The following is a 27,631-nucleotide window of genomic DNA, read 5'->3' as shown; positions in this document are numbered from 1 at the left end:
TCTTTCTGTCTCACCACACGTTTGACTTTTTTTTTTTTTTTTTAAGTTTCCAGTTTTATATCACCCCCTACGTTGATTTTCAGTCCTGTGTATTTATCAAACTGACGGTCAAGTCCCGACCTAACAGCAATGAGCTGCTTGCATAGAGCCAGAATTACACCCGTCTGAGACTGCTTCCTTTTTATTTAATTGGAATCTTTTTATAGACTAAAGGACCATTTTTATCTGATTGGCCCCTGCACGGATTTGTGTCTGCATGCCGTGCCGTGTTCAAAAGTGTGCTTGCTCTTGTGAAAGGAGAGCAGAGGGTGCTGTATTTTTTTTTCTGCTGCTGTGGTCAGGATTCATTTGTGAAAGGTAGCTGTGTGTGTGGGGCACAAAGCAAGCACTGTGTGGGGAAAAGGAGTGGTGTCAAGCTCACGCCAACCTGTAGAAAACGCACTCCTACTGCAGGCCGTGCCAAAGTTGGCACAGGGCTGGCTGAAAGGGGTGAAAAAACATATTCAGTACTAAAATGTTTTCAAGGAAGGGTTTTTAAATGCTCTTTGCCTCCTGAAACTTCTTTGTCACATTGCAACCTCTACATTCACTGCATTTATGGCAGGGACCAAAAGTTGTAATGTTAAAGTGGAAGGAGGATGATAACATTTTTTTCCCACAGTTTTCTTCCAAGTAAAATCTTAAAAACAAGGCTACTTTATCTTGATGCACTTAGCTAAAACCCAATGCAATAAATGGCCCTTAAAAGTCACTTTATTCATTTTAATTTAATCTATAAGGATGAGTGCAGCACAGCTGTTTTGTGAAGACTTCAGAGAAACGGCATCATCAAGTTATTTTAACATTTATAAGGAACACAGCAGGCGTGTGAAATGAGATTATCAGGTCAGATGCAGAATGCTTTTATAGCGGAACACTAACATCATCAGCCTGAACAGACCATGGCCTCTGTCAAAGAGTTCAGAGTTGACAAGAAGGTGAATGAGGCAAAAGAAAGAAGACAGTGGAGGAAATTTGTAATAGCAGAATAAGGTGGATCCAGAGACTACTGCCATAGGAAATACAAATGTACTCCACACTTTTCAGATTTCTGTTCGAAAAGAATATTAAAAACCTTTTGTTGCCTCCCTTATGCCTCCCATTTATAGACTGTAATATAATATTCTAATCATTCGCTGTTAATTCTTGTAACATGGTAAAATGTGAAATGGTTCAAAGGATCAGCAAATAACTGTGAGGCAATCTAACGTCTTTATACTCAGCAGGATCTTTATTTCGACTTTAACCCTCCTGGTTTGCACCGCCTCCTCCTCCTTGACCCGTTTGACTCAACGACTCGCCCTCTGCTCCTGTGTTCCAGCTGTGGCTCCAGTGGTTCCAGAGCTGAACAGCGACATAGACACCAGTAACTTTGATGAAATAGAGGTGGAAAAGGGAACTGCTGAGACTTTTCCTCCTCCCAGAGCGTTTGCGGGCAACCAGCTACCATTTATCGGCTTCACTTATTTCAAGGAGGATCAGTAAGTCTTTTAATCTTGTGTTCTTTTCATTTGACTGGTATTTTATCTGAATTGCTCAATTTTTATTTTTGATTTATTTGTAATGCTGTAATGAGTTTATATGAAGAAAAGCCAGTTCCTTGCACTGACGAAGGACTGTTTACAGGAATGCTTAACGGGAAACAACAGCTTCACACTGAAGCCAGACACTGGATCCTTGTTTTAGACCCATACTGCCGCCTTGTTCTGACAGTCTCTTTAAATGCCCTCTCTGCGTCTGATTTATCATAGTTTCCTGCCTCACTTTAACTTAGCATAAAAATTGAGGAAAAAAACATTTATTTGTTAAAGTTATGTTGCTGAATTGCCTTAATCCACAAACTTGCTACTTAAATACAGAGGACAGAGTAAGTGTTCGTATGTAGCCAAATTTTATTGGGCATATTTGTTAAAATGGTAAACAGTACTGAAAATAACCAAGTGCAGCAACTCTGCATCTAAACTCCAATGATATATTTATATATATCACACAATTCGTAAATTTGTCTTGCTTTTTATTTCTTTTAAATAAATTTCACAATAAAAACTAGGTACAGAAGTTTAAATTGATAATGGAGTGGGCGCACATTGTTAATATCACGTTAGGCAAAAATGTTGAAAACCTTAAATGCTTTTCTCCTTTTTCATATTTTTTTTTTACTTGCTAAAATTAAATGTATGGTTTTAATTTGAACAATTATTAATAAATTTTAGCTGAATACTTTTGCATGGCTCTGCAGATACTTTTATAAGTTTGGCCTCATCAAGAAAAACGTCAGAAAGCAGGGCTTCCTTACAGCAAATTGTTTTAGAGTAAAACAATTGCTGTTTTACAAACTGACACTATGTTATGGCTGATCTTTGAACCTCACATGCTCCCTGAAGTTTGGACTTGTGTGTTACTACCAATTAAAGCGGTTGCATACATTCATTGGTTTCCTCTCTGTATTTGCAGGCTCCTGAGCGGATCAGGCAGCAGCCCTGAAGAGGATTCAGACAACTGTAAGGATACAGAAAATTCTGCGGATAGCAAGAAAGACGTGAGTGACTTTGTGTCCAAAGTTTTTTATCCTGTCAGAGAGGATAGATGGAAGACATTTTTCTTTGTTTTTCCTCTGAGCAGCTGCAGAAAAAGGTTAAGCAGCTGGAGGAGCAGCTTGATCATGAGATGCAGGCCAAAGATGAACTGGAGCAGAAGTGCAGGTATGGATGAGACACACACATTTGAACATCATTATGATGGATTATATCACTTTCTGATACACTGTTATCTATAAATTGTAATTTTAAGAATAAACAGGATTCATTTCAGATTAATGTTTTGTTGATATATTAGCAGAATCACTTAAGAGGTAGTAATAAACATCCTAATAATGGTAGTTGCAGTATAGGCTAAATGAAACGAGAAGAAGAGTGGTAATGTCAAATTCGGCTTCATTTTTGTTCTTTTATTTATTTATTGTATTTCACCAGTTTGCTCCTTTTGAAAATTGGAGAAAATGTTTAAAAGAACAGGTCAAATGTGTTGTGTTTTTAACAAAGGAAATTGTTTTTAAATCTCTATCTATCCTACAGTATATTTTAATGGAAAAATTGTAATCAAGTTTGTTGTTGTCTTCAGAAATGCCACCAATCGTTTAGACAAGCTGGTCAATGAACTGGATAAGGAGGTAAAAATGGACTCAGAAGTGGCTACGGGTGCTCTAAACCAGTCTGATATAACACGGTAGATGTAAGTTTGCGTTTGCATTCCTGTTTTATCAGATGAACAGTCGGCAGAAAGTGGAAGCCTCCATGAGGCAGCTGGAGCGAGAGCGAGCCCTCCTGCAGCACCAGAGTGTGGAGAACCAACGCAAGGTGGAGATGGAGGCAGACAGGAAGCGCATCCTGGAAAACGAATGTGAGCACCTATCAACCTTTATCTGACACTGGGTTTATCGTTTTCAAAATCAGAATAACGTTCTTCTTCACAGTAAACAACTTGAGGGACCAATTGGAGGACCAGAAGAAGAGGAACCAACACTCACAAATATCTAATGAGAAGAACATCCAGCTGCAAAAGCAGGTGAGGAGGAAACTCTGTATTGTTACTCACCACAACATGATTTACTTTTCTCGCAGAAAAATTAGAACTTGCCATCAAAGTTTTTTATGCGTTTGTATCATGAGTAATTAAGAAAATACTATTTTGTCACTTTGCTGCTGCTTCACTTTTATTTCATCACACATTGAAGGGTATTTGTGTTCTATTCTGTTCTGAAATAGCTATTTTCCCCTTATGTTACTAAATCTGCTGCTATAATAAAAACGTTTTGCCTTTTAGGCTAAATAAGAACTAACTTCATCTCTTTCTCACCTGTAGCTCAATGAGGCTAACGATGCCCTGCAGGCTGAGCAGGAGGCGGTGACTCGGCTGAAGAGGAGCCAGGCGGAGACGCAGAAACAAGCCCAGAGCCTCGAAGTCAGCCTCAGGGAGATGGAGAAAAAGTGCAGCGGATTGGAAGCGAGCAAGGCGGAGCAGGAGAAGCAGATGAGGGGGCTGCAAGTCGAGCTGGAGGAGGAGAGGGGAGAACACAACCTCAGGACGGAGACCCTTGCTGACCTGCAGGGTGAGACACGGAAACAGCTAAACAGACAGTTTAACTAATCGTTCATCGCACTAATTATGATCTAGACCAGGGGCGCCCAAAGTCTGTCCTCGAGGGCCGACATCCTGCATGTTTTAGTTCTCTCCCTGGTGGTACCAACAACCTTTTCAGCATGTCAGTCTTCTTCTTAGGCCTCCTAACGAGCCATCATTTGGTCCAGGTGCGTTAAACCAGGGAGAGAACTAAAACATGCGGGATGCCGGCCCTCCAGGACAGACTTTGGGCACCCCTGATCTAGACATTTAAAAGTAATCAGATTTTTGTGTTTTCCTAAAGTAGACTTCTCTTCAGTTTTGGAAAAAGAAAGACATTACATAACTTGGCAGTGTGCAGTTGAACTGAGAATTAGATGTGAATTGCTTTTTGGATTCAGCTCTGGGAAATATTGGATCATAGGTGGAAACATCTGTTGGAAGAGGTGGAGAGTGAAGCAAAATGCCAGAACATTGCAGGTTTTTTTTTGTTTGTTTGTTTTTCTTGAGAGGTGGCTTTAAATTTCATGGTCTCTGTAACACAGAGACGCCGCCCTCTGAGGTCAGAGGGGAATTTGTTAGGTCAAAGATTTACCTGTTTGCCGTGATGCCTCTTGCTATTTTCTTCCGTTGGTCAAAGTCTCCTTTAGGGTCGATTCATGGAAAAGAAGAGGAAAACAAACTTAAAGTGCCGTATTTTGTGTGTTTTAGGCCAAACATGAGGTGTCACATAGGGAATGTCCAAAAATAAGCGGACCAGGTGTTAAATTATTGCATGTTTGTTGCAAAATAGTTGCTTCCCTCTAATTTGATTGTTTTTACATTCCTCCACTTCAGGAACAATTTCACTCCTAGAAGACGAAGTGAAGGAGGTGAAATCTTCTCTTTCCAAGGTCAACAGTGAAAAAAAGGAGCTACAGACAAAGCTAAATAATCTCGAAAAGGTATTTTCTTCTCTCCCAATCACTTTTACTGTCCTTAAGTGTAAAATATTCCTCCATTAAAGACTTTAATGTGTAAAAGACATTATTCTAAAAAACGTAACATATATGCTTTGATTGCAGGAAAAGAACAACCAAGCGATTGACCTTGCGTTCCAGCTCAAGTCGCTCCAGCAGAGTCTGGAGCAGGAGGAGGCAGAGCATAAGGCTACCAAAGCTAAACTCGCAGATAAAAGCGAAATCTACAAATCTATCGAGGAGGCCAAATCTGAGGCCTTAAAAGGTGAACAGAAAAATCAATAGACATATAGATGCTGATAAATGTGCTGGCAGCCCTGGTAAGAATTTGTTAAAGCCTTAAGATTAATGGATCTTTTATTGGAGAAGTGAAATGTCAAAATTTTGATTACAAAAAAACACAATGTAAACATTTTTCATTCAAGTGGGGAAAAAATATCACCTTAAGAAAGTATTGATTATAATTGTTTTTCTTTCTTCCTATCACTATTACTCAGTGGCGGGCCGTGCATTTCACACCTAGGCCTTCAGCAGTGCTCCGTCTGAATCAATCCAACCCTCAATAACTATTTTATGGCTATAAAACCTCTACAGCTGCGACACACATAATAAAAGCATCAAAAATAACCTGATAAAATTGCAATATTATTTAGGAATATAGCAACAATTTACTCACCAAAAATCCTGATTATTGTACACAAAATCCATCCTCCTTTCTTTCCTGAAGAAGATTTCAATTACTCTGTTGTGCAGATTATCCGTGCGTTTCTTCCATGAAGAAGTCCTTTTCTATCGCCGTCGAAGCTAATGCTGAAAGTCCAACCTGCCCTGTCGTATTTCTGGCATAAGTTTTAGTTAGTAGACTGAAAGTGGCGGACAAATCCTTTTCCTGGTTGTGACAGGCTTGCTAGCTTCGGAGTTGCCCGACCTTGCTTAACAATGTCCAGCTTTTCTTGAAAAGTCCGTCTTGAAAATGGCTTTGACAGTAAATCTCCAACCAAATCCATTTCTTCTCCTCCTTCTACGGAGCCCTCTAGGGGACATGGGGAATTTTTTTTCTTTTGCGTTCCCTCGCAAAACTTTTGCGTTACCTCGCAAAACTTTTGCGTTCCCTCGCAAAACTTTTGCGTTACCTCGCAATACTTTTGCGTTCCCTCGCAAAACCTTTTGCGTTCCCTCGCAAAACTTTTGCGTTACCTCGCAATACTGTACTGGTCAGTTATGCAGCATAATTGAATACTGCAAGCCTTTCCTACGGTGGGCGCCGTACTTTATGCTTTAATATAAGGTTATGTGAGGTATTTCCATGAATTTTATCTTTTTGTGAAATATCTGAAGTTTTATATCTTTCTTTAGGATAGAAAGGCACCACAAACCTACGATATAAACAGAAACCTTCCGTAAGTAGGAAAGAAATAAAAATACATTATAATTTGGACTATTTCTGAGTTATTATCGCGGGTAATAAATCATCTGACAGTTTTGATTGTGTCTCTGTTGTGTTCGTAGTCTGAATGGTTTAAAGAGCTGCTTTCAGTGCCGCTCCATCTTCGCCTTAACAGACATAAACATGCAGTAAAAAATAAATCGATTTTCAATCAGTGTTTTGCACCAAACAGTTTGTACTGTTAACAAGTTTTTATTATTAAAAACACGACAAACTAATGATGGTAAAGGGCCGCACTGGGTTAACTCGGGGAATCTCATCTGTCCGTTTATCAATCAACTCCAAACCTTTTCTTTGTTCTGTCACAATTATCGATTTATTCCATTTTGATGATCAGGTTCCAAACTTTGCAAGGACTGACCGCCCCGCTCACCGCTTCCTAATACACACAAAGTCAGTATCCTTCCCATTCATACCTGGTGACGTCACTCCCACGTCGACACACCTAAGTGTCAAAGCCGCTGCTCCTGTCATATCAATAATTACTTATTTCATTTATATGGCTCTTACAGAGCCTCAGTGAAAACTTGTTTATTATTATTAACTGTTTGGTGCAAAACACTGATTGAAAATCGATTTATTTTTTACTGCATGTTTATGTCTGTTAAGGCGAAGATGGAGCGGCACTGAAAGCAGCTCTTTAAACCATTCAGACTACGAACACAACAGAGACACAATCAAAACTGTCAGATGATTTATGCTGCATAACTGACCAGTACAGTATTGCGAGGGAACGCAAAAGTTTTGCGAGGGAACGCAAAAGTTTTGCGAGGTAACGCAAAAGGTTTTGCGAGGGAACGCAAAAGTATTGCGAGGTAACGCAAAAGTTTTGCGAGGGAACGCAAAAGAATAAAAATTCCCCATGTCCCCTAGAGGGCTCCGTATCCTTCACCCATTGTAGCTTGACTAACCAGCTATTAAATCAACACAACAATATCTTTGCTTGTGCAGCTTGCTACAGATGCAATTTGCTAGCTCTGGCTAGTACACGCTTTGACTATCCAATCAGAGCGTGTGAATACGCTGACGTACGCCTGCTAGAGGGCGTTGGTGTCCTTGAGAGGGCCTTGGTTTTATGCAACTCAAAATCTGATTGGTTGAAGAAACAGTTTGATGGACATTTATTTTATGCTACAGGGCCCGCGGAACTGATTGTGAAGGCCTCCAGGCAGATTTCTTTGGCCCTGGCAACAAATAGTGGCTGAAATGTGATTGGTTAAATGCTTAAATATGAAAATACACGTCTGGAAGCAGCGCAACCAGGGGGCTAGCAATGAAAGGAAGCGGACAGATCATTTGGATTTATTTAATACGTATTCATGGACAAAATATAATTAACATCAGTCTGTGATTCAGATTTTTTAGGCCAGCAGAGAAGGCCTTGCAGGCCCAGACGGCCCACCACTGCTATTTCTACTGATCAGTTTTGCCAGTAAAGCCTAGATTTTGTTTTATTTATTTATATAAAAATTTTTTATCTCTAGCCACCTGGTTTCTATTGAGAAACATCCTGCTATTTCCAAAAGCTAATGTATTCAAAAAGTAATAAATGCATTCAACTAGAAATTGTGGTTTTTGTTAATGTTTTTGGGTGTGGAATGAATGCATTTTAGAGCTTTTAGACATTTACGTCTGTCTGCAGGTGTAAACTTGGTTTTATGCAGATAAAATCTATAGTTTAGCAACGCTATTCAAATAATGTCTACTAAAAAGTGACATGAGATTCAGTTTGATCTTCTAGTACTCTGCTAATCAAGAACCCTTAGTGCTACATGCAAGTTTATAGCAAAGGCACAACTGTTTTACTGATCCTATCAACAATTTTTTATTTATTTTTGGGTTTTGTTTCTTTTGTTCCAGGGATGGAGAGCACCCTGCAGGAGGAGCGCTACTTGAAGCTGCAGGTGGAAGAACAACTGCTGCAACTAAAGAAGGAGCACTCCATGCTAGACTGTGATCACAAGCAAGCAGAGCAAAAGCTGGAGGAGTTGCAGGCACAAAAGGAGAAACTTTCTGAAGAGGTAACTTTTCTGAGATGTAGAAATGCATGAGCTGTTCAAAATCTGCCTGTGAAAATAGGAGTTAAATGTAGAAAAAATGCCTGTTCCGTTATACAAAAAGAATGCATATTCATATGCTGTAATTTAAATGATGAATATAATGAAATATTTTATTTGAAAAATGTTATGGTACATTGAAGTTTGTGTCTGTAAATACTAAAATTATTTGAAAAATATATTTTTTTAAATGAAACTATTTCAGCCTGTGATGAATTCAAATTGCATTAAGGAATATATTTGATGTATTTATTTATTATTAATAATTTTGCATCAATTTTTAAAATGTATTCAGGGCACATTTTCCATCACGTGACTTTTTGGTTGCTGTAGCAGCTGGGATTAAATAAACGTGTATAAAATAACCCTCACAGAATCCCATTATGAAAATTTTACCTTTTCTGGCCCATTTATTTACAACAAATGTTTTCAAATTAGTTAGATAAGAGAAGAATATAACTTTTTCTTCTGCAGCTGAAGTTTCTCCCCACATGGCTCTCTACCTAACGGCCTGTTCTGTTTGCTCATGTGTCCAGGTGATGGACCTCACCCTCCGCCTGGAGCAGGAGACCCGCAAGCGAAGTTTGAGCCAGTCGGATCTAAAAGCGCAGAAACAGCAGGTGTCGGCGCTCGCCTCCTCTGAGAAACAGCTCAAACAGGAACTCAACCAACTGCTGGACATGAAGCAGAGCCTGGAGAAGCAGAACCAGAAGCTACACAGGTCAGGCTCAAAAGCATTTCAGAATGAGCCCAATTTGCAACCGCACTCAGTGCTCCAGCTTTGATGTCTGTCATTTTTTTTTGGCTGCTCTGGCTCTCGTGTTCAGCTTTGCCTCCGCCTGTGATTGACAGATTTTTGGTACCGTTTCAGGGAAAAGCAAGAGGCTGATGGCCAGCTGAAGGAACTGAAGGACCAGCTGGAGGCGGAGCAGTATTTCACAGTAACTCTCCTTTTCTAGTGCATCTGTCAAACAGTAGCGACAGCCGAATATTTTACAGTCAGCAACAGCATGAATGTTCAGCATAGTGGAAAAAATATCATAAATCTGCATCATTAAGCGCTAATGTGCGATGTAAAAACCGCAACTTGTGTGCTGTTTTTTTTCTTTCTCCCGTAGACCCTTTACAAGACACAGATTCGTGAGCTGAAGGATGAATGCAATGAGAAGAATAAGATGTATAAAGAGGCGCAGCAGCAGCTGGCAGAATACCAGGAGGAAAGGTAACTGTACCTGTCAAGACTCAACTGCTTTCAACATTCACTGTTCCAACAGAAAAAAATTGTGATTCAGTAAGAAACATTGAGATGTCTGGAGAAAGAATGGAAAAAAATAAAATAAAAAGCAAATAGCATACACAACAACTACAATCCCCTGTGAAATTATCAGTCTCTGTCAAACTGAGACACAAACTTCTGAACAAACCAAAGCAATATGTGTGAATTGGAAGTAAAATTATGTAATCCATCTTCCATTTGCATGATTGATTGTTTTTTGTGACTCTTTCTTTCTACGAAAGGCTTCAGTCTGGTGCACTGGCCTCAACTAGCCCCTTTTTTGGAGGATGATTTTGTTTAGAGAATCTTCAGTATCCATTTTATTGTTTATTTATTTTGGATATTTAAAATGTCTGCCAGTAGCAGTGTTAAATAGTAATTAGAAATGAAAGATTATTGACCCTTGAAAGGGTGTCCTTGCATCATTATGCCATTACCATTATTGCTTGAAAATCAATAACGTTTATCCTAATACTTTCTGGGACAATTTATCATCATGGAATATTTTTATTGTGACAGGCCTACCACATTTGTCAATTTTACTCCAATTTATCATTTTTGCCAACATTTTTTGAAGTAGTTTAATTTCCCCTGAACTTCACAGTTATTAGATACTTTGTGTTGGTTTATCTCATAAAACCTCAATAAAACACATTGAAATATGCAGTAGCAATGTGGCAAAATGTGAAAGAGTTCAGCTGTTATAGATGTTTGTCTTGCATTGTCAGTGTGAGTTGCTGTGTCTCAAAACAAGAAAGCTTGTATTATCTAGCGTTTGACAATGGAGCAGACTTTCCAGATTAGTGTCTTTGCTTCCCAGTGAATTCATCTTGCAGCCAAAAAACAGAACATGATTTTTTACACCATTATGGAAGTTTGGAGATGTCCCAAATATAAAAAGTTTACTGTTAAAGAAGCCGGTTCAGCATTCTGTCGAAGATCTGTCAATGACAAAAATGTCATTGATTAATTATGTTCCGACTCGCCGCAGGCAGAGGATTTCTAACTGGCATAATGATGCCAGGGATTATTCTGTTGAAACATTTATCCAGCTCCAGCAGCTTAATAAGGGTTCATGTGTTTCTCCCCCCTGATCAGGGATTCTTTGGCAGCACAGCTGGAAAGCAGTTTGACCAAAGCGGATTCTGAACAACTGGCTCGCTCCATCGCCGAGGAACAGTACTCGCTTCTGGAGAAGGAGAAGATCATGAAGGAGCTGGAGATCAAGGACATGATGGCGAGACACAAACAGGAGCTGAGTGAGAAGGAGGCCACCATCGGCTCGGTGAGAAATGGTCATTTGGCCTGGACTTTGGCAGTAATCAAGTAGAATAATGTTTCATTTGGCCTCAGCACACACAGACTTGACTGCATCATACAGAAAATATTTACACCAAATAAACCTTTTTCTTAAAATAAATGCTAATAAGTGTAATTAGTTTAAACAGTTTAATAAAATTACACAAAAGAAATATATTTTTTGAATGCCAGCAACACCTCAAAAGTAGCAAGCAAAACCTTAGAGATGAAGGTGATTCATCCAAAAAAATTTTCCTTGCAAGGATTGATTGTAGTTTATTTATATTTACCAAACTCTGCTAGAAATCATTCTTTGGTTTATATTTTATTTATGCACAAATTCAACTTCAGAAGTTTTACCTGCTTGAATTTGTAAAAGAAGCTAATTATTTAATTTCAATAGTTTCACAAACATACTCCATTAACGAAAACGCTAACTACGGCAAATTATTGGAGAATCATTTTTTTATTCATCAACCTTATAATCGGCATAGTTTGGTTTTTGAAATGATTTATTTTGGAAAAGTTTGGAGATTTATCTCTAAAGGTATTTTTTTCATTGAGTTAATACAAAGTCTGTTTACATTTTCAACGTAACACTCTGGTATCTGCAACTCTCCGATAAAAGACTTGATTCCTCTGACTAATGTTTGCATTCATGACTCACATTTCTTATTTACATGTCAAATATTCAGCTTAGTTTCAACTACAAAGTGCTGACAGTCATATCAGTGAAAGGAAAAGATGCTAAATAGCTACACTTACACATTGTGTATGAAATGCCTGTCTTTAGCCTGGCTTTTCAATCTAAAATCTGTACAATATGATCAGCAGCAAGCACCACCATGTCTTTGTCACTTTCACTTTTTCTGCTTCCTTTAGGCTTCTGTTTTTGAATAACTTCAACAGATTAGTTGTCTGTAGCCAGAATCAGCTCACGTCTCCCCTGTCTTCTTTCTCAGCTGGAGGAGTCCAACCGAACTTTGACAGTGGACGTGGCCAACCTGGCCAGTGAGAAAGAAGAGCTGAACAACCAGCTCAAAGACCTGCAGCAAGGTGAGGCTCCTGTTGTGCTGATGAGCACCGGGCAGAATAAATCTCCACAAAAGGACAATTTGAGCTGACGGGTGTAAAAGCTGTCTTGGTCTACTTCAAACACCCCAATGTCTATTTCAAAACTACAAAAAACAAAACACTTTTTCTACTTTCTGCACTGATTACAGTTGTACCTGTCTAACCAAATTTATGACAAGATGGAAGTTATATAGTAAAATAAAACAACAGTTTTCAAAACAACAGTTCCAGATTAGTCTCTTTTAGCCTCAAACATCTCAAAAATCCTTCAGACAATAAAACAAATTACAACATTTCCTTTGCTTGTTACAAGAAAGATTTCAGCTGCTGAAAAGGTTATGGGCACCATATTACAAAATATATTTTTTTCTTCAAAATCTATCAAACATAAGTTTCATCAATCTTAATATTTGAGAGAAAAAAAGCTGATTTATATTTAAGCATTCGACAGTTAATTATTCACTAACTTATTGAAAATGTACAGGAACCTTATGTAGTCTTTCTGTCATTATTGATGGTTTTTTTTATTTTTGAGACGTGTTTGCCTAGATAAAAATCATCCTATTTTGTCACGATCTGATTATCTTTTATGTGATTTAATACGTATTGAAGAAAATATATGTTTATAACTACTAAAATTATATGCATGTTTGCCTTTATAGAACTGCAAAAAGCCAAAGAGTTGAAGAAGGAACTGGAAAGTCTAAAAGTATCTTTTGAAAGACAAGTACAGACTGAAAGGACTCTGAAAATTCAGGTGTGTGGACCTACACAGGTCTGAAAACATATGCATATTTTCTACACTTTTCAAGTTAAAAACGGATAACCTCCATGTTATGCCATCTTTTGTTAAGAATAGCTCAATGCTACAGGCTTGTATTGAACTCTGGACATCTGCAAAGAAGCATAAAAATTCCCTTTCTCACAGCAGCATCGATTCCTGCAGCCCTCCCCGCTTATTCCCCGGGTTTATATTTACCATATAAAAGAGCTTTGTTTTACTGCAGCTTGTTTTTTTGCTCCCAGGCTGTGAACAAGCTGGCCGAGGTGATGAACCAGAAGAAGGAGAAGGGGCGAGGGGGCGTCCGAGCTGTCGACTCCGAGGTGCACAAGAAGGAGAAGGAGAACAGGAAGCTGCAACTGGAGCTGAAAGCAGAGAGGCAGAACCTTAACAGCATCATCTTCAAATACCAGAAGGAGCTGGATGACATGCAGGCGGTCAGTGCACCCACGATGCCCAAAATACACCCAGAATATATACTTGTTACCAGAAAACATCTGCTGTTTTGACACGTCAAACAGAGATGCATTTTCTTTTTACTGGTCAACTTGTTCTGCAGAGCTGGATGTAGACTGACATTGCTTTATTTGCAAGGAAGGTAGAATGCAATGCAGACAAGAGGAATAAACTAGGTTTGTAGAACCCATGATTATATGTACAGATTAGGTCAGAAGTTTAAATACACACATCATACTCATGTTTAACTTATTAATTTTGGTCATGTGTCTCAGCAGTTATTTTCCAGGATAGATTTATAATAAAATCTAAAGCTTGAGTGATTTTTTTTTTTCTTTTTTCAAAACCAGAAATGGATTCCTGTCTGAATTTATTGTGGATTTTTCAAAATGTAGTCATATAAGCTCTAAAATATGCACAAACTCCTGCATCTCTGCATCTTACTAATAGACAATCATCTCTGTTTAAGAGGGAGTATCTAAGTATATCTTCACTATTCTTATCAAAAGAAACCCTTTTGAACCCAATTGTTCAAAAATGATGGGTGTTACATTTTTTTTATTTATCAGTTCATCCAAAAAAAATGGCCGAAGTCGAGAGTAACTAACATAAATTATTGTGGCATTCATGCCCATGATGAATCTACAACACTGTGATGTGAAAAAGTTCATCAGACAAATTTAAATTCTGAGCCAATGATCACGAGTAAATTTAAAAAAAAACTTTGTTTATGACACTATTTGTTTGTTCTGGATCAACTGAGCATAAGAAAAAAAATCAAAATTACGAGAAATCTGTAAGCCAACTTTACATGCACCCAACTCAGTTTTGAGTGTTTGTGCACAGATGATGGTCGAAGAGACCCACATGCGCCAGGAGCTGCAGATGGCTCTGGACAGTAAAGACAGCGACATCGAGCGGCTTCGGTGTCAGATCACGTCCCTTAGTGTTCACTCTCTGGACTCCACCAGCATCAGCAGCAACAATGATTTGGAAATGGGGGACGGATTCCCAGGTAGGCCCTCAAACTGAAATCGTCGCTACATATTTCATGGTTTTAAACTGCATTATTGAACCCTTAGACAAATTTCTGCATGGATTCTTCCTCTTTTTATTAGTTGCTTCCACTTCTTTCTCAATGCTTCTATTTTTCCTCACCACATCCTTGCTTTCGTGCTCCTGTGCAGTGAGCATTACTCACTCTCGCACCTCCGAGTCAATGTCCTTCACCTACCAGCGCACGCACAAATCTGTCCGCGTTGACACTCGGCCCAACCTTCACTCAGCCCGGGCTCTGTTTGACTCCGAGTCCGAGGATGAGGAAGAAGACGAAGAGCCTAAGGAGCATAGCCAGCGCCCTCTGGCTCTGACCTATCTGCAGTCCCGTGAGCCAGAAGCTGGAGGTGACCCTGCATGGTGTGGAAGACTGAAATGTAACCCTATTTTTGCTAAAATTGTTTTTAGCAATTTTTGTCCTCGGGCTTGTCACTACTTTAATGCAGCTAATCCGCTCCCTCGTTTGACTTTTAATGTTTGCGGAACACATTAAAACTCACAGCATGGCACTGTTGAGCTGTCCTGAAATTGAGACAGACTTGAATTAATGTTGAGATTTTTCCAGACTCAGGATTAATTCTTCTTTCTCTACCAAAATCCTGTCCTTGCTTTGTGTGTACATTTTCTTGTAAATTTTGCTGTCATTACTAATCAAGCTGTTGCGCTCCGTGACAGCAAGGAAGCAGGATTTCCTGTCTCTAGGACCTTTGTCTTAGCAATGAATCATTTCCTCCCAGAGTAATGAGTGCCTTGCTTGAAGAAAATGCCACAAGCACTTAAAAATGTCAAGGTGTTCTTTTAAGTTATTCAGACGATTGAAGGCTGTCCTTTTAATGCCAGCATCTTCCTGTTTTGTTTTTTTTTTTTCTTTTTCTTTCTGCTCTTTAGATTCCAGGCTGGAGGACTGGATCTCACTTCCTTCCAAGAACACAAAGCGATTTGGCTGGGACAAAAAAGTAATCAGTCCAACAGTGTTTCTTGCATTTAAGGGTTGTGTTTTCTTAGTTTTTAGCAATCTTTGATCCTTGTTTATTTTTTCTTTTGCAGTATGTGGTCGTAAGTAGTAAGAAAATCTTGTTTTACAACAGTCAGATGGACCAAGAACAAGCTAACCCATTCATGACCCTGGACATCGAGTGAGTCGCTGAAAGCTGAACATCTAACTCACTCTTACTAAACAAGGATTACTAACGGAATCTAATGGGGACGGTGGTAAAACGCTGGAAAAAAATCATGAAAAAATTACCACACCCAATGCCAGACTGTGTGTCTTTTGAACACATTTCTAGCTATGGATATTTGATATCAATACTGGGACTCTCCCCATGTCCTGTCTGGCAACTCTCGATAAAAGGCCAATAGTGCCAAGAACATTTATTTATTTATTTTTACTACCAATACCGAGACATTCAATGGTTATAGATAAACAATAAAAAACTGATACCCACGCATCTTCAGAAATGTGTAATACAAATATATAAAATCTTAACATAATATCTTGCAAATTGAAAGGCTGACACATCAAGCACACTTGATTAGAATATCTTCACCCAGCATTTTTAATAGGTTTTGCTCTGTCTAGTCCTCAGACATTGAGTTTGGCACACTGCTGCCTGTTGGAGTCAGAGGGAACACAGTGGTTAGCACCTCATCAGTCTGTTGAGGGATTCAATGTTCTTAAGAACAGTGAGTTCTTAAGATGTTGCCGGATCACGGTGCACCAAAAAAATAATACATCTGGCATTATAGTCAGGTCTTGCTGTCCACTCGGGTTCACCTCGAAAGGAAACTGAAATGTTCCCCAAAATGTCATCACAGGACTTATAGTAGGCTCTGGTAAGTTTCATGCGCAGATTCTGGTTCTACAGGAATTGGTCTCTGTAGAATCAGAGACTGCACAGGTTTAACTTTCAAAAGAGGCAAGCAGGGAGGAAAATATAAGAAACACATGAAGGGCAGATTAAAATTACCACATGGAACACAGACTAAAACCAAGGCTTTTCGATTAGTGTTCTTTGAACAGATTAATCAAAAATAAACTAGTTGGACAGCAGTACAGATGGCCCAGTCACACAATTCAAGGAAAAGGATCTTATGATTTGAAGCATGGAGGGGGAAGTGTCATGATTTTGAGATACTTAGCTTCCCCAGGACCTAGGGAAATCATTCCGCAAAAAGGGAATGGTGTCTCTTAACTTTCTCACGTTAATGTAGAAACTGTGACTTGCAATTACTTAAGAAGATGCTGACACTTAGCAAATTTTTAACTTTTTTATGTCTTGAGGACAAAAAAATTGAGCAGAACTGCTTGGTCTCAACTAACATAGATCACTTTTATGAAAGTGCTCATTAACAAGTTGACTGATACTACTTTATCTTTGTTGCCTGACATTCAATCAGACTAAACTGTTTTCGTTTTGGGTTCCCAACACCATTTCTGCTTAATAAATGCCAAAATATTAAGACGGATCATTTTTGAGACTTTCTTTAACTGCTCGATTCTATTCCCCCTTTAGAAAGCTGTTCCACGTTCGACCCATCACTCAAACTGACTGTTACCGAGCAGACGTCAAAGAAATCCCTAGAATATTCCAGGTATTCTCTGATTTCTTAACTTTCTATCCAGGTTCATCTTGTGCATAATATTATCATCAAGTAAATCCTTTTTTTGCACCACATTTCATGGCCTTCCTGTTTTCCTTCAGATCTTGTATGCCAATGAGGGCGAGAGCAAACGCGACCAGGAGGCCGTGGAGGAGCCCGCACCTTGCGAACGATCCAATTACATCATGCACAAAGGTCATGAGTTCATCAACACTCTGTACCACTTGCCCTGCAGCTGTGAGGTTTGTGTACGGCCCCTGTGGAATGTCTTCAAGCCTCCGGCGGCCCTCGAGTGCCGCTGCTGCCATACAAAGTACCATAAAGACCATCTGGACAAGAAAGAAGACAATATTCCTCCATGCAAAGGTGTCATTTCTCTCCTTTAACAAGCTCTTTTGGAGCTTCTGAAAATTTTTGTGTAGTTATCCCCATTGAACTTGTTACAAACAGTGAAGAGGATCATTAATTTGAAGTGATTCGCTTCAAATCTTAGAACAAAAAGACTAAAAAGCTCAAATCTTGATCTTAATTTGAATCTTTTCATATTGTCAATCTTCCCTAGTGAACTACGATATGTCCACTGCCAAAGAGTTGCTACTGCTGACCAGCTCGCAGACGGAACAGCAGCGTTGGGTCAATCACCTCCTCAAGCGCATCCCGAAGAAAAACCCAACACTAAGTCCTCCGCCGGCAGCACGGAACAGCCCAATTGAATCCCTGCCATTCTCCTCTCCTCACATGTCGCCGGAGTCTTCCCCCAAGGACTCTCCTCGCCTGTCCCACCGCCGCGCCATCAAAATCCCGTCCACCAGACAGCAGCAGACATCAGACAAGTCCAGGTGAGGGGCACAGAAAACGGGTCACATCAACTCATAAGCATCAAAGCTTTGATCATCACCAGCCGTAACTACAGAAGTATTCCTACCTGTCAAACATTACAGCCATCAACTTTGATGTGATTAACTGGAATTATGTGAATGACCACCCCAGAGTAGCACATAGTTTTAGAATAAGAAGAACTTAAGTTAATGAGGAATTCATGGCAGATATTTCTGGATATGCAACATGGAAAAAATGTGAAATTAAATAAAAAATTGAGGGGGAAGAGAAGGAATGAAGGACAAAGGGAGATAGGTAGGACACAATGAAAGAAGGAAGAACATAACTGAGGATGGAAATCATACTAGGGAAAGAATGAAGAAACTTTTGGACTCAAGAGCAGGATATAAAAAAGGTTAGAACAATGTAAGGAGAGAAAAAAGATTGGAAGAATGAAATGAGCAGAGGAAAGAAGGGAAGAAGGAATTAAGGGCAACATTGAATAAGATTTGATACAAGAAAGAAAAGGATAAAGAATATAGAAAACAGACATGTAGGGCTCAAGGTTAAAAGGGCAGAAGAAGGAAAATACAAGAAAGATAGGAGGATATAATAAGAAAAGGTCAAAACTGGACTAAAGGAATAAATATAGGACATTAAGAAGGGAGCAAGGGCGAAAAAAAGGACACAACATTTAGACAACGAGATGGGGAAGAAAGTATGGAAATATTTTCCATACTCTCTTCCCCCATTCTGGTTCTACTGAAATAAAATTCCAAACATTTCCAGGCTGTGTAAGAACAATGAATATCTTCGTTTGCAAACACATATGTTCAAACATTCCTTCTGTGTAGTTAAAATGTGGCAGGTTTTTTTTCTTTCTTTTATTGTGCCATAAAAAGCTGCTGCTGGGACAGAGTGTTTTTGCTTTCAGCAGGCTTCCTGAGTCATTTTCACATGCTGAACTAAAACGCACTTATTCCTGACCTGTTAGCGTAGTCACTAATCACATTTTTTTGGATACTGTATTGAAGCTATATCATCTCAGCCATGCCCTAACTGGCTTTCATCCTGCAGCACTGGCCCTATGCTCCGCATCATCCTCCACTGACCCCTGAACTCCTCACCTCTGACCCCACATTTCTAAAATTTATCACACTTGGAGACTGTAAGTAGGAGAAGCCTGGTGAGCCCCAACCACCTGCTTTGTTGCTGTGCTGCCGTGTCAATTAACACTTGCCTCATACCAAGCAGCATGTACATGCACAGTAACCCAGAAGCTAGTCCTTGCTCCAAACTGCCCCCTGGTGATTGTGGCAGGTATTGCTACCAACAAAAAATGTCATTCCCTGAACCCTCATTGTTTCAGGCTGCTTGAGTTAGACCTGAAAGACTGGAGTTGGTCGATGGATGATGATGATGATATTTTCTTCTGAAATCGGAGAGTCAGAGGGTAACTCCACCTCTGCATGAGAACCGTGTGAAAACTGTCCAGGAGGCATATTTATTATCTGAAGCATGTTTTTGTGTAAGCCCTAAATTAAACAGCTGAGTGCAAAACAAGCATTACAATGTGTAACTTTAAGCTTAGAGAATTTATGCAAACCTTGTAGGCGGCGTTTTCTGCATGCTTCAAGTCTTCACCAAAGGACAACATCCTCACGATTGCAAACATGTAGACAGTCTATCCCTGGATTTGTCTGTTTTCTTGTGTGTGTTTTACAGCCCTGATGGGTTTAGATGCAGTGTAGCTTCCTTGTTTTTGTATGTGTGGATTTTGTGTGGGCGTTGCCTTTGATTTCTTGCCACTCTGCTGGTTGCATCTCAAGTTTTTCTCACATTATTCTGTTTTGTTTTTTTTTTTTCTACATCTCTCTTTTCCAGTTAACCCTGGCTGTGTTTTCATCCATGTGGATTGTCTGGACCCAGTTGCCTGCACGTGAAAAGTACAGAAAAAAAAAAGCCTGAAAATAATAGCAAAACACATGACAGAGATTCAGATTAACTGGCTGTTGTCATTTTTGATGAGAGGAAACTCAACCACATCTTCATAATGAGACTGCCTTTTTTATATTCACCGATGGACTCATTCAAAATCGTTTGTGAAATGTTGTGCTTCTTTACGAACACTAAAAGCAGAGCTGATATTACATGATTGTTACATTTTTATGGCTATTGTAGTGGCACATTATACAGGGTGTCCTGTAAATGTATGAACAGAGTTTTAGAGAGGGAGGGCCCTTTTGAGCTTTAATGTCCTGGACTTGTTTTATCACACTAAATATAGCCATCACAGCATTACGGAATAATGTGAAATGTATTTCTTCTTTCAATTCAGTATTCAGGACATTAAAAAGAAAACATACAAAACATACAAGGATGCATTGTGTGTATTTGTGTCTTACTTTAAAGCCTGCTGACTTATATTTGAGTATCTCATGGGGAGTCCATGACATAAAGAGCCAGTAAATTGTACAAAACAAGGAGGAAAATATAGCATTTATGCAACACATTTCAATCAAAGAGCAACACAATGTGCTTTGCATTCAGACACTAAAAGCTGCTGGTCCCAGCATGGTGTGCCGCTGTGGCTTCTGATCATTTTAGTTTGTGTGTCTTCCTCAGGTAGAAATTTGTCTTGGATTGTTGAAACCTGGACTTGGTTGTTCCAACAGTCCTCTGAATCCAAATAAATATTTGGTTTAAAAAAAAAAAAAAGAAAACCATTGAAACTATGGCACTTTAAATGAGCTCAGACATTTCTAATATGAATAGTGGTCAAATATTCCATCAGATAATGGTGAGTGTGTGTATGATAATTTGAACCATATGGTTATTTGAGAAAAATGTATGATAAATTCCAATGTTGCACTTTTTTAGCAGCTGTCTACTACTAGCCTGTCACAGTTTGTCCCTATTTATTTTGCTTAATTTAAAACAAAACAGACAGAAAAATCTATGTTGAGCCCAGAGAGCCATTAGTTGAAAATTTGGCAGACAGTTGATCTGCAGAGGGATGATGCATCTTTCAGTTTTTTACTTCAATTTTATAAGTTAGAAACATGTGATGCTCTTCTTCTGCTTTAGATGCTTTAAAATATTGTAGTATTTCAAGCCATCTTGGACAACATCTCATGTTTTCCATCCAATTTTATAAGAAAATAAAATTAGATCATTAAGTGATATCTGATCATGTATTTTAAAGCAACTTTTTCAAGTGTGAAATTTTCTAGGATACCTCTGCCTGTATCTCACAAGTGCATGAGTTCTGAGTGGGCTGGTCTGAAATAAATCTTTCAGAACCCCTAAAGCCAAGTGGCTCCCACTATCTATAATGTAATGGTTCTCCATGTTTCCAAATGCTAAAATCCTATCCCATGTCAAAGGTTTTAAATATGAGCGTGACGCCACAATTTGGATAACTTACCAGCAGATGAAACCTGCTCAACTTGCTGATTGTCTCCTCATTATGAATTTTCTTCATCTACATTTTTAAACCAATCAGTTTCTATTCAACTGAGATCAATTCTGCATTTTGTTGGTTTTGGTGTTTCTCTACATGCAGCAGGACACGTTTTCATTTTACCTAAAAACTGCAGATTTATAAACTAAAATTGGAACTTGATTGCCTTACTGAGCAATAAATGGAATCTAATTAGCTATGCAAATATTTCAAATGTTTTATGTAAAAGGCTTAAAAAAACACAGAGAACTGCAATTATGTTAGAACATTCAGAAGTTTAAAGCAATATTTGCAAAAAAATAAAACGCAAATAAGAGCTGCAGAAAATGCTAGTGATATTATTTTTGAACTACAACCTCCCTGAATATTTGAATCTTCTAGGGCGAATAAAAGCCTTAAAATGAAGGACTGTTTTAAAGCAGTAGAATAATCTTGTTATTCTACTGAATTTCACAATTTTAGCTTATTCAGCAGAGGGGGAAAATCCCACTTTGAGAAATATTTGTTGAACCCACCACCTTGTATCCAATAATGTACCAGTTCTTCTCCTATTAGCTTTCACAATGTTGGAAAAGTCTGGAATGAATTTCTGACCATTTACTATTTGGATGATCTGGAGAGATTCTGCAGATTCCTGCATTTTCCCTCATGTTGTCTTCTCAGGCTTTCTTAGGACATGAAAGAGACTTCAGTTTGATTCTGATTAACAGTTTGTGTTTTTGATTTGGCCATTTGTTTTGGATCATTATCCTGCCGAAAGACTCAGTTATGACCAGTTTTCCGACAGAGATTAATTTTAAAACTCCCCCCTTGCTGTGACCTTTTCTGCACCTTTTCCTTTCCAGTATTTTTCAGTCGCACTGAAAAATACTCCCTTTGAAGGTTTTGGACTTTCCCTGCAACTCTATTGCAACTGCGCATGGCCTTGAAAAGTGACTCTGCAGGGACATTTCATTATTTACACAATAAGTAATGATTAGATCACAGGATTTGACCCCTTAAATGACAATAATTTGCAAGTGACCATTACTGGAGCAGTCTAGTTGATCCTTAACTGGAATAACGCAGTAAGTCTTTTTTTCTGTTTCTGAGCTGTTTCTGAGCTGTTTCGCCCTTGTGGAAACTAGAATAGATTTCTTAACAGTTTTATTTGCTGTCATTCATTTTGCAATATCTCTTCAGGTATTTAAACCTTCATGTTCTCATTCTGTTTTATTTTAGTGATGAAGTTCTGTGTTGCTGCTTTTCTCTTCCTGGCATTCTTCTGCCACAGCAGTTTTTCCTGTCCAGCTTTGTGCAAATGCTACCCCACAAGTATGGAGGTCGTTTGTAATGAAGTTCCTCTGACAGAGTATCCATCAGCGGGTCTTCCAGAGAACACCACCATGCTGACAATTCAGCTGACAAACATCACCTCCATCTCAGAACACCACCTCAAATCAACGCCGCTTCTGAAAGAGCTCCATCTGTATGGGAACCAGCTTCAGAGCCTCTCCTCTCATTTACTCAGAGGCGTTCCTCAGCTGCATACGTTGGATCTGACCGGAAACGAGCTGAGTGATCTACCTGTAGACGTCTTCAGCGATGCTCCACTTCGAAACTTGGTTCTTAAGAACAATCAGATTAAGCGGGCAGATCCAAAGTGGCTTCCTCATAACAGCAGCCTGACCTGGTTGGACTTGTCTGAAAATCGTCTAACAGAGATCCCAGTTGGTTTGTTTCAGAGGCTCCCTCACCTACAGAATATTGACTTGTCCAACAACCGACTGGAAAAGATACCACCAAACTCCCTGGACCATCTGACTAAACTTGAGAGGCTAAACCTGCAAAACAACAAGCTTGACACTTTGGATGCATCTGTTTTCCAGTTCACACACAATCTCACTTCTCTGTTTCTCTCTCAAAATAAGCTCGCCAAACTCCCACAGAACCTCTTCCAGGGACTCAACAGACTCACACATCTCAGTCTGGATGACAACCAGCTCAGTCGCATCTCCAAAGGTTTCCTTGACTTGCTGAGCTCCCTTGAGGAAGGCGGACTGGACCTGTCTGGCAACCCATTACTTTGTGACAGGGAAGTAGAGTACCTGTGGCAGTGGCTTCAGAGGAACAACAAGAAGGTTTTGTTTGCAGACAACATCACTTGTGCATTGCCTGAGTCTCTCGCAGGGCGCTCAGTAATTTCCCTTACAGAAAACGATCTGAACATTGGATCTCAGCCTTCCTGATTCTGACTGTGATTAGGTGTATAAAAGGGCTAATTCATGAATTTTGTCTTGACTGAGGTCCTATTAAATTGTATAAGCTGTTAATTTCTTGCCTGCAACTTTCACAGAAGCTGAAGATACTGGCTAGTCTGAAGTGAAGTTCTACGTCCTCAACATGTTTCTAATCGCAGAAATGGCCCATCTAATCTCAGAAACATGCTTTGATTGTGGTTTATGATAATGCAATCAAAGCATGTTTGATTGATTGGTCATATAAAAAAATATTACTTGGGGAAATAGCAGTAAAGTGTTGTGCTATTCCATTGGTCTTTTTGTATGAAACCTAAATGAAAACAAAATGTGTATTTTCTTTATATTACAGTTATGTTGTATCTGTAATATAAGAATAAAAATATGTAAAAAGTTAACAGTTGTTCAAGCCAACACTTTTATTGATCTTAAAAATCTGCCAGATTTTTTGTGTACATTATGTCCTCTAGAACCATTTTATATGTTTTGTCTTCATGCATGTTTCAACACTGGAAGGTCATTGGTGGCGCACCAACAACTTTCTTTTCTGGAGTAAATAACTATTATTTTCTGTATAAAATTGCACTGAATTCTTGTTGGGCAAGATGGTGTACAAAAACATAATATCCTTTTAGTTTTAAATGCAAATATAACAGTAATTTAAAACATACTAAATTAACAATGACAATTTTGAGATGCAGAAGATTGGTCTTTTTTCCTCTTGGGTTAGCAGTTAGCTTTAGCTACTGGGGCTTCCTAATCTGGACAAGAAGTTATCTGCTGCAAACGAGATTTTGGCTCATCCTGACATTTCAATAAAAAAAGCTTACTGTTAGTTCTGTAGTTATCCTTTAAGAAATATTTTATATCAACAAGATTTAATACAAACTAAATGTTTAAAATTCCCCATTTGCTTGTTTTTGTTTAGGCAGGAATATGTATTCATTAACCACTCGTTAATTCAAGTACTGAAGATTAATTTTTTTTAAGGAAATGGATAAAGATGCAACCAAAGCATTACGATGACTTGTGGACATTTTTAAATTTCTTTCCAAAAAATAAAAAATAAATAAACTTTTTGCAGACATTTGAATATTTGCGTTTTACATTTACCTTTACTCCAGAGAGTTGTCTGGTCGTTTTGGACTTTGACTCTTCTCAGTAAGGCTTGACAAGACTAAACTGAAATTTGCAACGATAGTTTAGGATAGTTTGCAGCTACTTGTTTACTGCAAGAGTTTTAATCTAGCCGTGTTCCTTTTCTATTAAAATTTGGAGCAATTGCTTCAGCATTCCATAATTAGGTGTCGATTGGTCCCATTTAAAACCTTTTTATGAGAGATTTATTTTTTCTTTCAGTCTTTTCAAAGATCATAAAATGGAATTAGATGGGTTTCTATCAATACTAAGTGCTTGACAGTGGTTCTGAAATCTAACATAAAACAATCCCACCTGTTTCTGCTTCAATTAATAAATTACATTTCACCTGTTGACAATATAAAAAGATAGCAATACGACCATTTTGTCTTTTGTTTTTGAATTTCAACCTGGATTGAATGTGAATATAGTAGCAAGGCTTTAAGTGACATGTCATTATCACTTCTTCTCACGCATCTCTTTTATAATAAACATATATGTGAATCAGCCTTGGATGTGTTTTGGATTTTTGCTTTCAATTATATGCATGCTTAAAGAAATCCTTTGCAATAGTATATACATTAAAAAGGTTTTTGGGAGACAGAAAGTAGAAGATATTGATTTGCATGGCGACATTGTTGCTGTTACAAAGTACAGGAAAACAGTAACCACTTTATTTGCTCTGTTCTGTTTGCCTTTTGCAACATTTCATCCTGATTCGCTGCCATAATATGCTCAGCCTTGTGTGAAAAACAGTCCAGACTTGAAAGGGAACAAGTTCCTGCTGCTCTATTCAGGTAGGCATATATTAACAAGAATCATTTACACAACAAAGTGTTGATTTATTCTTAAAGGGATTTTTTTTCCCCCCAGTGTTTCGCTGCAGAGATGAAGTTGTTGCTCCTTGTCACTTTCATCGCACTAGCTGAATTTGACTACAAAAGACGAAATGCTCACTCGTGTCCAGATCGATGCTCGTGCTCTTTTGAGCCTTCAGATGCTGAGGTGGTGTGCGGCAAAGGTGGCCTCACAGTTTTTCCTAGAACTGGTTTTCCTACCAACACCACACTAATATCCATCCAAAACACACACCTCAGCAGCATCACTGCAGGTGAACTGAGTGCTGTGCCGTTCCTAAACAAGCTGCAGCTCTATCACACCAATCTGGCAAATCTTTCCTCAGATTTATTGGTCTCCTTATCCCACTTGGACACGTTGGATCTCACAGGAAACAAGCTAGTTAAATTGCCTGCAAATGTGTTCAGTCACAGCTCGCTACGCAACCTGGTAGTGAAAAATAACCAGCTGCTGGAAGCCGACCCAGCATGGTTTTCTGGCAACAGCAGCCTTCTCTATCTGGATTTGTCCAATAACCATCTGACCAGCATCTCGGCCGCTCTGCTTCACAAACTCCCCCTTCTGCAGACCCTGGATCTGGACGGTAACAGTCTTCAAGAGTTACACGCTGACGTGTTCAGTAACCTGCATCACCTGGAGTCGCTAAATCTGGCTGGGAACAAATTAATAACCCTAAAACCTCAATTATTTGCTCATAATCTAAAACTAAAATACCTGTACCTGCAGGAGAATCAGCTTCAGGATCTGCCAGTGAACCTCCTACACAGACTTCAAAGCCTTGAGCTTCTGCTGCTGAATCAGAATCAGCTTCGCCACCTCCCCACAGGCCTGCTGGATGGGGTTAATCCCTCTGTGCAGATAATCCTGACAGGGAACCCCTGGGAGTGTGATGGGAAGATGGAGTACTTGTGGAGGTGGCTCACCAACCATCAGCAAAATGTTCTATTTGAGACCGAGGTGACTTGTGATAACCCAAAGACGCTGAAAAATCAGCAAGTTTCATCTCTAACTGACAGTCAGCTTGGTGTAAGATTACAATGAATGGTGGTGTGAGAAAATGCAGGAAAGTAAATATTTGACTTTTGTTTCCTTTTTGGTTGCATGTCAAGTAAATAAATAATGATAAACATTGCTGTGTTCTCCTGAGGTGTTTTCTTAATTTCCAATATTTTCAAATTCTCTAGATCCCTTAAGGTGGTTGCCATGAATCAATTTACAATGCCTTTGCAAACATATTCAGACTGTTTCACATTTTGGTATGCTACAACCAAAACCATCAGTGTATTTTATTTGGATTCTATGCAGTAGACAAAATGCTAATCGTCATTGTGAAGTGAAGGTTGTCTCCCCTGAGTCTCTGTAGAAAACTTTTCCACCTGAGTTGCTGTTTAGTAATGTGTCTCGATCAGAGTTGCGTGTCTAGAGTCTAATGTGGTTCCACATTCTTTGCAAAACTGTTCTGGCCTAGTTTGACTAGAAACAGTGTCTGTGAACAATTTTCAAGTCTTGGCACAAATTATCAATTAAATATCTGATAATATTTTAAAAAATGAAGCTCTGGTTTTACGTTTAGGGTTGTTGTCCTACAGGAATGTAAACTTCAGCCATGTCAGTTTTTTGCAGTGTCTTACAGGGTTTCTTCCAGGATTGCTGTTTTTTTTTGTTTTTGTTTCTTTTAAGCTCTGAAATTTTTTCCATCTGCTCTGAAAAGGATTATTATTCCAGCTTGGAAAAAACAACATCCACAGTATGATGCTGCTGGGTTGTGTGTTCAGAATAATGTCGAACCTTATCCCTGATCTGTTAGGTTTGTTTATTGTTCTACATGTTTATTTTTTAACACAATATATATATATATATATATATATATAATTTAGGCTTACATAAAACTAAACTATGCAAAGGTCATTGACTTTTACTTCAAAAGGGAATTAGTCACACTGAACTTCA

The 27,631-nt window shown here is 38.8% G+C and overlaps 2 protein-coding genes across 9 annotated transcripts in view; both read left to right on the top strand.

Annotated features, from left to right (window-relative positions):
- The window catches only part of LOC114158490 (rho-associated protein kinase 2-like), a 37,555-nt gene extending 17,195 nt beyond the window's left edge, over window positions 1-20,360 (top strand). Inside the window, exons 9-34 of one of the 6 annotated variants that reach the window (XM_028040029.1) lie at window positions 1,361-1,520; window positions 2,494-2,578; window positions 2,662-2,741; window positions 3,160-3,208; window positions 3,303-3,438; window positions 3,512-3,603; window positions 3,901-4,147; window positions 4,996-5,102; window positions 5,223-5,382; window positions 8,425-8,585; window positions 9,158-9,342; window positions 9,493-9,562; window positions 9,740-9,843; window positions 10,996-11,182; window positions 12,159-12,252; window positions 12,933-13,027; window positions 13,297-13,488; window positions 14,354-14,522; window positions 14,695-14,910; window positions 15,452-15,519; window positions 15,611-15,699; window positions 17,080-17,158; window positions 17,269-17,533; window positions 17,730-18,006; window positions 19,356-19,439; window positions 19,871-20,360. In XM_028040029.1, coding sequence (XP_027895830.1) covers window positions 1,361-1,520; window positions 2,494-2,578; window positions 2,662-2,741; window positions 3,160-3,208; window positions 3,303-3,438; window positions 3,512-3,603; window positions 3,901-4,147; window positions 4,996-5,102; window positions 5,223-5,382; window positions 8,425-8,585; window positions 9,158-9,342; window positions 9,493-9,562; window positions 9,740-9,843; window positions 10,996-11,182; window positions 12,159-12,252; window positions 12,933-13,027; window positions 13,297-13,488; window positions 14,354-14,522; window positions 14,695-14,910; window positions 15,452-15,519; window positions 15,611-15,699; window positions 17,080-17,158; window positions 17,269-17,533; window positions 17,730-18,006; window positions 19,356-19,422 — 3,434 coding nt within the window. In that variant the 3' untranslated portion in view covers window positions 19,423-19,439; window positions 19,871-20,360. Of the gene's footprint in view, window positions 1-1,360; window positions 1,521-2,493; window positions 2,579-2,661; window positions 2,742-3,159; window positions 3,209-3,302; window positions 3,439-3,511; window positions 3,604-3,900; window positions 4,148-4,995; window positions 5,103-5,222; window positions 5,383-8,424; window positions 8,586-9,157; window positions 9,343-9,492; window positions 9,563-9,739; window positions 9,844-10,995; window positions 11,183-12,158; window positions 12,253-12,932; window positions 13,028-13,296; window positions 13,489-14,353; window positions 14,523-14,694; window positions 14,911-15,451; window positions 15,527-15,610; window positions 15,700-17,079; window positions 17,159-17,268; window positions 17,534-17,729; window positions 18,007-19,063; window positions 19,155-19,355; window positions 19,440-19,870 lie in introns of those variants that run through there. The other 5 variants (XM_028040030.1, XM_028040032.1, XM_028040031.1 and 2 more) reach the window with 5 other exon arrangements.
- A 1,740-nt stretch (window positions 20,361-22,100) lies between these two features.
- On the top strand, window positions 22,101-26,827 carry LOC114158491 (leucine-rich alpha-2-glycoprotein-like). Of its 3 annotated transcripts, XM_028040037.1 has the most exons (3): window positions 22,101-22,516; window positions 25,563-25,620; window positions 25,697-26,827. In XM_028040037.1, exon 3 carries the CDS (start codon window positions 25,712-25,714, stop codon window positions 26,720-26,722), a length of 1,011 nt encoding a protein of 336 aa, XP_027895838.1. In that variant the 5' UTR covers window positions 22,101-22,516; window positions 25,563-25,620; window positions 25,697-25,711; the 3' UTR covers window positions 26,723-26,827. The 3 variants fall into 3 exon arrangements, with proteins under 3 accessions (XP_027895838.1, XP_027895837.1, XP_027895839.1); XM_028040036.1 differs by lacking the exons at window positions 25,563-25,620; window positions 25,697-26,827 and adding an exon at window positions 22,632-25,331 and having other exon boundaries at window positions 22,131-22,516; XM_028040038.1 differs by lacking the exons at window positions 25,563-25,620; window positions 25,697-26,827 and adding an exon at window positions 22,671-25,331 and having other exon boundaries at window positions 22,132-22,516.
- Window positions 26,828-27,631: the final 804 nt, after the last annotated feature.

This window comes from Xiphophorus couchianus, chromosome 15, assembly GCF_001444195.1.
Source record: "Xiphophorus couchianus chromosome 15, X_couchianus-1.0, whole genome shotgun sequence".
Taxonomy (NCBI): Eukaryota; Metazoa; Chordata; class Actinopteri; order Cyprinodontiformes; family Poeciliidae; genus Xiphophorus; species Xiphophorus couchianus.
Note: the sequence above shows the minus strand (reverse complement) of the source record. Positions and strands in the feature narration are given on the sequence as shown.